Raw genomic sequence first — 13,646 nt, 5'->3', positions numbered from 1 at the left:
GTAACCATACCAACCGTAACAAATACTAATTTGAGTGTGCCATATTTATGTTTACTATGTTACATCTAGTCTATGAGACCAGGCTGGTAAATGTGGCTCTATAATTGGATTTGAGATCAATGTTTCATATGAGGAGACAGTACAGAATTTCACCTTTAATTTGAGTGTATTTTCATACATATCTGTTTCACTGTTTAGAAATGAAAGCACTTTATGTAGCTAGACCCCACTTTGGAAAGGTTTCATAAGTATTTGGACAAATTCACTTATAGTGTATTAAAGGAGTCAGAAGTTTATAATTTGTATAGTACACCTGGCACCCAACTTGTTGGATGCAGTTTGTTTTAGTTGTGTTTTGAGTTATGTTTTGCCCAATAGGAACTGAATGGTGAATGATGACTGAAGTGAGTCGATAAGATATTTCTGAGCGGTTAGCATCATATGAGGTTAGCATCGTATGATCTTTGTGCCTCTGTATCTTTCTGACTCATCATTATTCAAATTCATGATCCATAACCATGGTAGCATCCACATTAATGTGTTCAGAATATCTTATATTCTTGATTACAATAAAAGTTACTCAGAAAAGACACATACATAAATACATAAATACATAAAGTGCTTTAATTTCTAAATTGTAAAACAGATATGTATGAAAATATCCTCAAATAAAAGGTGACATTCTGTACTGTCCAAATACATTGGGTAGAGTGGGGTAGAAGGCCCGCATCCCCGTTTGGCCTCTTCACTGTTGATGTTGAGACTGGTGTTTTACAGGTACTATTTAATGAAGCTGTCAGTTGAGAACTTGTGAGGCATCTGTTTCTCAATCTAGACACTCTAATGTACTTGTCCTCTTGCTCAGTTGTGCACCGGGCCTCCCACTCCTCTTTCTATTCTGGTTAGAGCTAGCTGTTCTGTGAATGGAGTAGTGCACAGCGCAATTTCTCGCATTTCTCGCATGAAATAGCCTTCATTTCTCAGAACAAGAATAGACTGACGAGTTTCAGAAGAAATTTCTTTGTTTCTGGCCATTTTGATCCTGTAATTGAACCCACAAATGCTAATGCCACAGATACTCAACTAGTCTAAAGAAGGATAGTTTTATTGTTACTTTAATCAGTACAACAGTTTTCAGCTGTGCTAGCATAATTGAAAAAGGGTCAATTAGATGTGATTTTCTTTCAAAAACAAGGACATTTCTAAGTGACCCCAAACTTCTGAATGGTAGTGTGTATATATATATACATTTTTTCTTCTCGGGGGCCACCAGTTGGGGAACCTTGACCTATATTGGGGTGGCAGGGTAGCCTAGTGGTTAGAGTGTTGGACTAGTAACTGAAAGGTTGCAAGTTCAAATCCTGAGCTGACAAGGTAGAAATCTGTCATTCTGGCCAGGCAGTTAACCCACTGTTCCTTGGCCATCATTGAAAATAAGAATTTGTTCTTAACTGACTTGCCTAGTTAAAAAAAAGTACAAATATTAATATTAATTTAATTTGTCACAGGGAAGATTGGGATCGTCACTAGTTACCACAGCCACAAAGTCATCATCATTGCTGAACCCCACCTATTATACAATTTTGACTTTGCGGCTGTAGTAACTAGTGACAACCTTCAGATGGGTGACAGTCACCGCAAGAAAGTACTAGGGGTGGGTGTGACGTCATAGCCCAGTGCCGCCGACCATCTTTCGGGAAGTTTGACTGGGTTGAAAAAATTGACGAAACGAAAACTGTTGAACGATGGGGATTATCAGAGAACTCCGAAACAATCTGGCTCTCTCGGGACTTGTATACGATGAGAAATTTCAGCGGAACGTAAAATATGATTGAAATATATAATTGATCTGAACTCCTACAAAGGCAACCGACTTTCGCGCGTTCCAATATTTTCGCGGCTATTCATAGGCATTTTTTCGTCGAATAGAATAATTGAGAAATAGACTGATATATAACGGTATCACTGCCAAGTTTTTCCACATGAAGGTCCATTCTTTCCCTTCTATCGTTAAGTCGCATCAGACGAGCTGCCTCGCATGAGACACCTCGGGGAGAGGGTTCTGCTCTACTCTGCCAGCTCGGGGAATCAGGATGACAAAACCCAAAGTTGGACGAATTTTCCTGGCGACATGCGTTGGGTCACTTTTCATGGTCATATTGTACTTTCAGAACATCACAAGGCCAGGTAAGTGTGGACTGTCGACCATCATCTTACATCAGCCATGGGATGGTGTCCCTATGCACCTGTAGAGGGACGTTTTGTGGTATTAGGTATAACACGTTGTTAGATGTTGTTCATTAGCCTAGTTGTCTAGATCACAAACATCATGTCTAACTGAACCGAGCTGTAGGTTTGTGCCACGATGCTACCAAAGAGGACTCAGAAGTGATGCAAATCTCTACCCTGCCTGTTGCACAGTGTCCCCCTCTGAATAATGGTGTGGTTTCTAAATTATCTTGTGTGTTGAGTTGGGACACAATGAAAGGGGTAAATGGCAGGGCATGAATAAGACCACTGTGAGTGTGAACCATGGAATGTTGTGATAGCCCCCTCTGAGAGACCCTGCTGCATTCCTGTTCCTTTTGGACCAGTTTCAGCTCTCATGTTCTCCACTGGGCAGAGACAGAGGAACAGGAAGCATTTACCCTTAGTGGAGTGATACCGAGAGGCACATAAAAAAATAGGAGAGAAGTGAAAAGAGTGGTCAACCTAACCTGACCTCCTTCCTGGGTTATGTCTTACGTTTTAATAGAGAGAGAATTCAATATGAACTATACATTTGTATGTCACAGTGTGTATGCTGTTGTTTTACCATAGAAATGGGAAAGCAACGATGTAATAAGTCCAGCTACTTCATTTTACAGAGCCTCCAAGACTAAGTGCAACCGAGGAAGGGACACTACTATGCGATTACATTATGTCATTAGAGTCTTTCTGTTTAAACATTAAAAGTTTAAACAGAATACAATCAGAACAGAATCATCCTTCCTCTCCAACCGTCTCCTCTTAATACCTGCACTGTCTGGGCTTGTTGATCTGCTTTACCGCAGGGCTCCTACACATGTACGGTTCAATGCCAGAGGCACAGCACTGTCCGGGCTTGTCTAATTGTTAGTTATTCTGTAATGTAGATCTATTTTAGCCCTGCCAAATGTGACAGCCAATAGCAGGCCTCTCTCTGACCACATACTGTAGACAACATATAGACAGACTGTGACAGTCCTACCTTTCCTACCAAACCCTCATGTTGTCAGAGAAGTTGCACGAAGAAAGTCTGTGTGATATGAGTAAAACATATGAGGAAGTCGGAAGGGTTAACTTCTAAAACCAAAACATATGAGGAAGTCGGAAGGGTTAACTTGTAAAACCATACACATTTCCTTATTTGTGTCTGACTTGCATAGCCAGTATTTATTTCAACGCTGATGGCATTAACATGAAACCCATATGGACTGGATGAGGTACGTCCACTGAGAACACACTAACCCTCTCGTAAAACACACACATGCCCTCGTTCAGCTCGTCACACATATCCACCTGCTCCGCACACACACACAAGCACACACACACACACACACACACACACACACACACACACACACACACACACACACACACACACACACACACACACACACACACACACACACACACACACACACACACACACACACACACACACACACACACACACACACACACACACACACACACACACACACACACACACACACACACACACACACATACACACACACACACACACACACACACACACACACACACACACACACACACACGCACACACACACATACACACACACACACACACACACACACACACACTGGAGTCCCAGTGTGTTAGTAGACAGGAAGAGAAATAGAGCTTATTGTTCTGACCCCATTGTGCATTTTGCTGAGCCGCCAACACCCAGGGAAGCACAGGACCCAGAGAAGCACATTAATTAATCATCTACTTCCACTAGAGTTATTATGAAAGTTGAGAATTGAACAGAAGTGTGTATTTTCCTATAGTGAGCAGAGATGTATTCACAATGTGACAGATGAAAATACTGTTACGTTGAGGGAACGTTTCATATGGAACCTCCTTCAGATATATTTGGTTTCTCTATACTCCCTCCTGACGGTCTTCGGCTGAAGTCCAGACGTCATTTTAGGTGGAGTGGCATGAGCCCAGCACCACATGCTGAGCAGACTTTCTCAACTCTTTGGCATTTTGATTTATTCTGGTCTTGTTCTAAACCTTAAATACTTCACTATCAGATATCGTTTCTAATTATTTTATTCATCAGACGCTGCCACCAGACATCTGCTAAGAATGAGGGATTTAAACTTTCACTAACACACACACACACACACACACACGCACACACTGTGGCATCATGTGGGTCTTGTCAAGTAAACAAACAAGGTTGGCATACTGTACCCTGAGTGGACAAAACATTAAGAACACCTGCTCTTTCCACGACATGGACCAACATCCCTTACTGATGTCACTTGTTAAATCCACTTCAGCCAGTGTATTCACCCGAGTGGGGCAGCGGTCTAAGGCACTGCATCTCAGTGCATCTTGATTCCAGGCTGTATCACATCCGGCCGTGATTGGGAGTCCCATAGGGCGGTGCACAATTGGCCCAGTGTCTTTGGGTTTTGGCCTGGGTAGGCCGTCATTGTAAATAAGAATTTGTTCTTAACTGACTTGCCTAGTTCAATAAAGGTTAAATGTTTTTAAAAAATGAAGAGGAGGAGACAGGTTAAAAAATGATTTTTAATCCCTGAGACAATTGAGCCATGGATTGTGTATGTGTGCCGTTCAGAGGGTGAATGGGCAAGACAAAAGATTTGAAGTGCCTTTGAACGGGGTATGGAGGTAGGTGCCAGGCGCCCCACTGGTGGAACTTAGTGTTAGGAAGGTGTTCCTAACGTTTGGTGTTTGTCCCAAACCCCATTCCCACGCTGGCATAGAGCTGAGTCAGCCATGCCTACACCTGCTGGGTTTGTGTTCTTGCTTAGAAGCAATTAGAAGTAAATTGCTCACTGTTTTCATTCCATTTCTATCCTGCTTATTCAGTACCTGGGGTGCATGCTATACAGATATGGTCACTAACATTACAGTGAATAATGAAACGTGCATCCTGTGACCTCTTCGCCATAATGAGAGGAGATGCTAAAAGATTGTTCTTTTTTCAAAAGCAGAAATCTTCTGATTTCAAATAAAATAATGTTTGTCACATGCGCCGAATACAACAGGTACCTTTAATGTAAAATGCTTACTTACAAGCCCTTAACCAACAATGTAGTTCAAGAAATAGCGTTAAGAAAATATTTACTAAATAAATTAAAGTAAAAAATAAAAAGTATCACAATAAAATGACAATAACAATAACGAGGCTATACGGGGGTACCGGTACCGAGTCAATGTGCGGGGTGACAGGGGCAGGCATTTGACTAATTGTTCAGCAGTCTTATAGCTTTGGGGAAGAAGCTGTTAAGGAGCTTTTTGGTCCTAGACTTGGCGCTCTGGTACCGCTTGCCGTGCGGTAGTAGAGAGAACAGTCTGTGACTTGGGTGACTGGAGTTTTGGGGCCTGTACTTTGACACAGCCTAGTATATAGGTCCTGGTTGGCAGGAAGCTTGGCCCCAGTGATGTACTGGTGTGTATTTATCTTTGGCCAGTGCATAGATAAGGGTTTCATTTGGAATCTTGACGTTGTTTTGTAACACTGAAACTTCCCCCTCGCTGTGCACAGTGCAATTCCTCCAAAGCGGAAGTCACAGTCATTGTCACAGATATGTAGAGCAGATGAGCTGACAGAGATGTCGAAGGGGGAAGTTTTTTCTTCTTCACTAAATTACATTTACATTTAAGTCATTTAGCAGACGCTCTTATCCAGAGCGACTTACAAATTGGTGCATTCACCTTATGACATCCAGTGGAACAGCCACTTTACAATAGTGCATCTAAATCTTTTAGGGGGGGGGGTGGTGAGAAGGATTACTTATCCTATCCTAGGTATTCCTTAAAGAGGTGGGGTTTCAGGTGTCTCCGGAAGGTGGTGATTGACTCCGCTGTCCTGGCGTCGTGAGGGAGTCTGTACTTAGTGGTACTGCTTTAACAAGCTGATTCATGAACTGAATTAGGATAAACTAATACATAACACGTAATTGTAATGTTTATTCATGCTGTTGGTTATTTGCTATTGCACCACCATGTTTGTTGTGTTGAGAGTGCCTCAGCTTCAGTCTTCTTGACCCACTTTTCCAGCAGTTTTACTGAGGGTGTATATGTATACCTGAGGTAGGAGTTGTAGTGGTTGTCGGCTAGAAGACCTTCCCCTTTTCCTCCCCCCACCTGGTCCTCTTCTCCTTCTGTGTCCCCCCCCCCTCTCTCTATCTCTCTCTCTCTCTCTCTCTCTGTTTCTCTCTCTCCCCCCCTCTCTCTCTCTCTCTCTCTCTCTCTCACTGTCTCTGTCTCTGCCTCTCTCTGTTTCTGTCTCTCTCTCCCCTCTCTCTCTCTCTCTCTCTCTCTCTCTCTCTCTCTGTTTCTCTCTCTCTCTCTCTCTCTCTCTCTCTCTCTCTCTCTCTCTCTCTGTTTCTCTCTCTCTCTCTCTCTCTCTCTCTCTCTCTCTCTCTCTCTCTCTCTCTCTCTCTCTCTCTCTCTCTCTCTCTCTCTCTCTCTCTCTCTCTCTCTCTCTCTCTCTCAATTCAATTCAATTCAATTCAAGGGCTTTATTGGCATGGGAAACATGTGTTAACATTGCCAAAGCAAGTGAGGTAGACAACATACAAAGTGAATATATAAAGTGAAAAACAACAAAAATGAACAGTAAACATTACACATACAGAAGTTTCAAAACAGTAAAGACATTACAAATGTCATATTATATATATATATATATATACAATGTACAAATAGTTAAAGGACACAAGATAAAATAAATAAGCATAAATATGGGTTGTATTTACAATGGTGTTTGTTCTTCACTGGTTGCCCTTTTCTCGTGGCAACGGGTCACAAATCTTGCTGCTGTGATGGCACACTGTGGAATTTCACCCAGTAGATATGGGAGTTTTTCAAAATTGGATTTGTTTTCGAATTCTTTGTGGATCTGTGTGATCTGGGGAAATATGTATCTCTAATATGGTCATACATTGGGCAGGAGGTTAGGAAGTGCAGCTCAGTTTCCACCTCATTTTGTGGGCAGTGAGCACATAGCCTGTCTTCTCTTGAGAGCCATGTCTGCCTACGGCGGCCTTTCTCAATAGCAAGGCTATGCTCACTGAGTCTGTACATAGTCAAAGCTTTCCTTAATTTTGGGTCAGTCACAGTGGTCAGGTATTCTGCCGCTGTGTACTCTCTGTGTAGGGCCAAATAGCATTCTAGTTTGCTCTGTTTTTTTTGTTAATTCTTTCCAATGTGTTAAGTAATTATCTTTTTGTTTTCTCATGATTTGGTTGGGTATAATCTCTCCTCTCTCTCTCTCTCTCTCACTGTCTCTGTCACTCTGTCTCTGTCACTGTCTCAAACTGTCTCTGTCATCTGTCTCTCTCTCTCTATCTCTCTATCTCTGTCACTGTTTGTGTAAAGTCTCTCTCTGTCACTGATAAAATCTCTCTCTCTCTAAATCTCTCTTGTATTTACTCTCTCTGTTTGTTCTCTCACTGGTCTCTGTCTCTCTTCTCTCTCTCTCTCTCTCTCTCTCTCTCTCTCTCAAAGTCTCTGTCTCTCTGTCTCTCTCTCTCACAGGCTCTCTGTCTCTCTCTTCACTCTCTCTCTCTCTCTCTCTCTCTCTCTCTCTCTCTCTCACTGTCTCTGTCACTCTCTCTCTGTCACTTTTCTCTGTCTCTCTCTCTCTCTCTCTCTCTCTCTCTCTGTCTCTCTCTCTGTCACGGTCTCTCTCTCTCTCTCTCTCTCTGTCACTGTCTGTGTCAGGTCTCTCTCTGTCTGTCACTGTCTCTCTGTCACTGTTTCTCTCTCTCATTCTCTGTCACTGTCTCTGTCTCTCTCTGTCTCTCTCTCACTGTCTCTGTCTCTCTGTCACTCAGTGAATGCTGAGTGATCTCTCCCTTTATGTCTGCATCATGTCTGCCTCTCTCTCTCTCAATCTCTCTCTCTCTCTCTCTCTCTGTACATCTGTCAAAGCTTTCCTCTCTCTCTAATTTTGGGTCAGTCACTCTGGTCTCTCTCTTCTGCTCTCTGTCTGTCTCTCTCTCTCTCTCTCCCACAGTCTCAAATCTCTCTCTCTCTCTCTCTCTCTCTCTCTCTCTCTCTCTCTCTCACTGTCTCTGTCACTCTCTCTCTGTCACTGTTTCTCTGTCACTCTTCTCACTGTCTATCTCACTGTCTCTGTCTCTCTCTCTTCCCTCTGTCACGGTCTCTCTCTCTCTTTCTCTGTCACTGTCTGTGTCACTGTCTCTCTCTGTCTGTCACTGTCTCTCTGTCACTGTCTCTCTCTCTCTCACTGTCTCTGTCACTGTCTCTGTCTCTCTCTGTCTCTCTCACTGTCTCTGTCTCTCTGTCACTCTGAATGCTGTGATCTCTCCCCTTTATGTCTGCATCATTCTCTCTCTCTCTCTCTCTCTCTCTCTCTCTCTCTCTCTCTCTCTCTCTCTGTCACTCTTTCTCTCACTCTCTCTCTCTCTGTCTCTCTCTCTCTCTCTCTCTCTCTCTCTCTCTCTCTCTCTCTCTCTCTCTCTCTCTCTCTGTCTCTGTCTCTCTCTCTCTCTCCAGTCTCTCTCTCTCTCTCTCTCTCTCTCTCTCTCTCTCTCTCTCTCTCTCTCTCTCTCTCTCTCTCTCACTGTCTCTGTCACTCTCTCTCTGTCACTGTTTCTCTGTCACTCTCTCTCACTGTCTATCTCACTGTCTCTGTCTCTCTCTCTCTCCCTCTGTCACGGTCTCTCTCTCTCTCTCTCTGTCACTGTCTGTGTCACTGTCTCTCTCTGTCTGTCACTGTCTCTCTGTCACTGTCTCTCTCTCTCTCACGGTCTCTGTCACTGTCTCTGTCTCTCTCTGTCTCTCTCTCACTGTCTCTGTCTCTCTGTCACTCAGTGATCTCTCTCTCTCTCTCTCTCTCTCTCTCTCTCTCTCTCTCTCTCTCTCTCTCTCTCTCTCTCTCTCTCTCTCTCTCTCTCTCTCTCTCTCTCTCTCTCTCTCTCTCTCTCTCTCTCTCTCTCTCTCTCTCTCTCTCTCTCTCTCTCTCTCTCTCTCTCTCTCTCTCTCTCTCTCTCTCTCCCCTGTGAGATGTAAAGCAATCCTCTGCATTCTAGTGGCACATGTGCAAATCCAATCAGTTTCCTCTCACTAGTGAGGAGGGCCCACCACTGACATGCCTCCAGCCCTGAGGCGCTAGGGCTGGGGGCTGGTGGGAGGGGAGGACTGGGATTCTTGAAAGGAACAGGATGTTCCTACAGGCAATGTAAATCTAGGGGAAAGGGAAGGCATTTTATGGGTGATCACATCATGATGGATGCAGGAAGGTCTCATGCAGGTTTACCCAAACCTTTGGGCCTCTACAGTATAATAATTCACCCGAAATGCCAGTATCCCTGCATAGATGTGTTACTCATGTGAGATCGTGCACCATACGGCAAAACAGACATGAGAACTAGATGGGCTACAGCAGCACTGTATATAGAGCAGGGTAAACACTGTTCAGAACAGCTCAACCAGTAACATATCATTTCTATATAGAGCAGGGTAAACACTGTTCAGAACAGCTCAACCAGTAACATATCATTTCTATATAGAGCAGGGTAAACACTGTTCAGAACAGCTCAACCAGTAACATATAAGTTGTATATAGAGCAGGGTAAACGCTGTTCAGAACAGCTCAACCAGTAACATATAAGTTGTATATAGAGCAGGGTAAACGCTGTTCAGAACAGCTCAACCAGTAACATATAAGTTGTATATAGAGCAGGGTAAACGCTGTTCAGAACAGCTCAACCAGTAACATATCATTTCTATATAGAGCAGGGTAAACACTGTTCAGAACGGCTCAACCAGTAACATATAAGTTGTATATAGAGCAGGGTAAACACTGTTCAGAACAGCTCAACCAGTAACATATAATTTCTATATAGAGCAGGGTAAACACTGTTCAGAACAGCTCAACCAGTAACATATCATTTCTATATAGAGCAGGGTAAACGCTGTTCAGAACAGCTCAACCAGTAACATATCATTTCTATATAGAGCAGGGTAAACACTGTTCAGAACAGCTCAACCAGTAACATATAAGTTGTATATAGAGCAGGGTAAACACTGTTCAGAACAGCTCAACCAGTAACATATAATTTCTATATAGAGCAGGGTAAACACTGTTCAGAACAGCTCAACCAGTAACATATCATTTCTATATAGAGCAGGGTAAACGCTGTTCAGAACAGCTCAACCAGTAACATATCATTTCTATATAGAGCAGGGTAAACACTGTTCAGAACAGCTCAACCAGTAACATATAATTTCTATATAGAGCAGGGTAAACGCTGTTCAGAACAGCTCAACCAGTAACATATAAGTTGTATATAGAGCAGGGTAAACACTGTTCAGAACAGCTCAACCAGTAACATATCATTTCTATATAGAGCAGGGTAAACACTGTTCAGAACAGCTCAACCAGTAACATATCATTTCTATATAGAGCAGGGTAAACACTGTTCAGAACAGCTCAACCAGTAACATATAAGTTGTATATAGAGCAGGGTAAACGCTGTTCAGAACAGCTCAACCAGTAACATATAAGTTCTATATAGAGCAGGGTAAACACTGTTCAGAACAGCTCAACCAGTAACATATAAGTTCTATATAGAGCAGGGTAAACGCTGTTCAGAACAGCTCAACCAGTAACATATAATTTCTATATAGAGCAGGGTAAACGCTGTTCAGAACAGCTCAACCAGTAACATATAATTTCTATATAGAGCAGGGTAAACACTGTTCAGAACAGCTCAACCAGTAACATATAATTTCTATATAGAGCAGGGTAAACGCTGTTCAGAACAGCTCAACCAGTAACATATAATTTCTATATAGAGCAGGGTAAACACTGTTCAGAACAGATCAACCAGTAACATATAAGTTGTATATAGAGCAGGGTAAACACTGTTCAGAACAGCTCAACCAGTAACATATAAGTTGTATATAGAGCAGGGTAAACGCTGTTCAGAACAGCTCAACCAGTAACATATAAGTTGTATATAGAGCAGGGTAAACACTGTTCAGAACAGCTCAACCAGTAACATATAAGTTCTATATAGAGCAGGGTAAACACTGTTCAGAACAGCTCAACCAGTAACATATAAGTTGTATATAGAGCAGGGTAAACGCTGTTCAGAACAGCTCAACCAGTAACATATAAGTTGTATATAGAGCAGGGTAAACGCTGTTCAGAACAGCTCAACCAGTAACATATAATTTCTATATAGAGCAGGGTAAACACTGTTCAGAACAGCTCAACCAGTAACATATCATTTCTATATAGAGCAGGGTAAACGCTGTTCAGAACAGCTCAACCAGTAACATATCATTTCTATATAGAGCAGGGTAAACACTGTTCAGAACAGCTCAACCAGTAACATATAAGTTGTATATAGAGCAGGGTAAACACTGTTCAGAACAGCTCAACCAGTAACATATAATTTCTATATAGAGCAGGGTAAACACTGTTCAGAACAGCTCAACCAGTAACATATCATTTCTATATAGAGCAGGGTAAACGCTGTTCAGAACAGCTCAACCAGTAACATATCATTTCTATATAGAGCAGGGTAAACACTGTTCAGAACAGCTCAACCAGTAACATATAATTTCTATATAGAGCAGGGTAAACGCTGTTCAGAACAGCTCAACCAGTAACATATAAGTTGTATATAGAGCAGGGTAAACACTGTTCAGAACAGCTCAACCAGTAACATATAATTTCTATATAGAGCAGGGTAAACACTGTTCAGAACAGCTCAACCAGTAACATATCATTTCTATATAGAGCAGGGTAAACACTGTTCAGAACAGCTCAACCAGTAACATATAAGTTGTATATAGAGCAGGGTAAACGCTGTTCAGAACAGCTCAACCAGTAACATATAAGTTGTATATAGAGCAGGGTAAACGCTGTTCAGAACAGCTCAACCAGTAACATATAATTTCTATATAGAGCAGGGTAAACGCTGTTCAGAACAGCTCAACCAGTAACATATAATTTCTATATAGAGCAGGGTAAACGCTGTTCAGAACAGCTCAACCAGTAACATATAAGTTCTATATAGAGCAGGGTAAACACTGTTCAGAACAGCTCAACCAGTAACATATAAGTTCTATATAGAGCAGGGTAAACGCTGTTCAGAACAGCTCAACCAGTAACATATAATTTCTATATAGAGCAGGGTAAACACTGTTCAGAACAGCTCAACCAGTAACATATAAGTTGTATATAGAGCAGGGTAAACGCTGTTCAGAACAGCTCAACCAGTAACATATCATTTCTATATAGAGCAGGGTAAACACTGTTCAGAACAGCTCAACCAGTAACATATAAGTTGTATATAGAGCAGGGTAAACGCTGTTCAGAACAGCTCAACCAGTAACATATAAGTTGTATATAGAGCAGGGTAAACGCTGTTCAGAACAGCTCAACCAGTAACATATAATTTCTATATAGAGCAGGGTAAACACTGTTCAGAACAGCTCAACCAGTAACATATAAGTTGTATATAGAGCAGGGTAAACGCTGTTCAGAACAGCTCAACCAGTAACATATAAGTTGTATATAGAGCAGGGTAAACGCTGTTCAGAACAGCTCAACCAGTAACATATAAGTTCTATATAGAGCAGGGTAAACGCTGTTCAGAACAGCTCAACCAGTAACATATAATTTCTATATAGAGCAGGGTAAACACTGTTCAGAACAGCTCAACCAGTAACATATAAGTTGTATATAGAGCAGGGTAAACGCTGTTCAGAACAGCTCAACCAGTAACATATCATTTCTATATAGAGCAGGGTAAACACTGTTCAGAACAGCTCAACCAGTAACATATCATTTCTATATAGAGCAGGGTAAACACTGTTCAGAACAGCTCAACCAGTAACATATAAGTTGTATATAGAGCAGGGTAAACGCTGTTCAGAACAGCTCAACCAGTAACATATCATTTCTATATAGAGCAGGGTAAACACTGTTCAGAACAGCTCAACCAGTAACATATAAGTTGTATATAGAGCAGGGTAAACGCTGTTCAGAACAGCTCAACCAGTAACATATAAGTTGTATATAGAGCAGGGTAAACGCTGTTCAGAACAGCTCAACCAGTAACATATAAGTTGTATATAGAGCAGGGTAAACGCTGTTCAGAACAGCTCAACCAGTAACATATAAGTTGTATATAGAGCAGGGTAAACACTGTTCAGAACAGCTCAACCAGTAACATATAAGTTGTATATAGAGCAGGGTAAACGCTGTTCAGAACAGCTCAACCAGTAACATATAAGTTGTATATAGAGCAGGGTAAACGCTGTTCAGAACAGCTCAACCAGTAACATATCATTTCTATATAGAGCAGGGTAAACACTGTTCAGAACAGCTCAACCAGTAACATATAATAATAATAATATATGCCATTTA

General features: G+C 41.9%; 1 protein-coding gene across 1 annotated transcript in view; it reads left to right on the top strand.

Annotated features, from left to right (window-relative positions):
* Positions 1 to 1,670: 1,670 nt before the first annotated feature.
* The window catches only part of LOC118373033 (carbohydrate sulfotransferase 11-like), a 20,127-nt gene continuing 8,151 nt past the window's right edge, over positions 1,671 to 13,646 (top strand). Inside the window, exon 1 of the mRNA XM_052484792.1 lies at positions 1,671 to 2,187. Coding sequence (XP_052340752.1) covers positions 2,094 to 2,187 — 94 coding nt within the window. The 5' untranslated portion in view covers positions 1,671 to 2,093. The remainder of the gene's footprint in view (positions 2,188 to 13,646) is intronic.

Source organism: Oncorhynchus keta, chromosome 28 (genome assembly GCF_023373465.1).
Source record: "Oncorhynchus keta strain PuntledgeMale-10-30-2019 chromosome 28, Oket_V2, whole genome shotgun sequence".
NCBI lineage: Eukaryota > Metazoa > Chordata > Actinopteri > Salmoniformes > Salmonidae > Oncorhynchus > Oncorhynchus keta.
The sequence above is the reverse complement of the archived record's forward strand: the minus strand, read 5'-3'. Positions and strand labels throughout refer to the sequence as shown.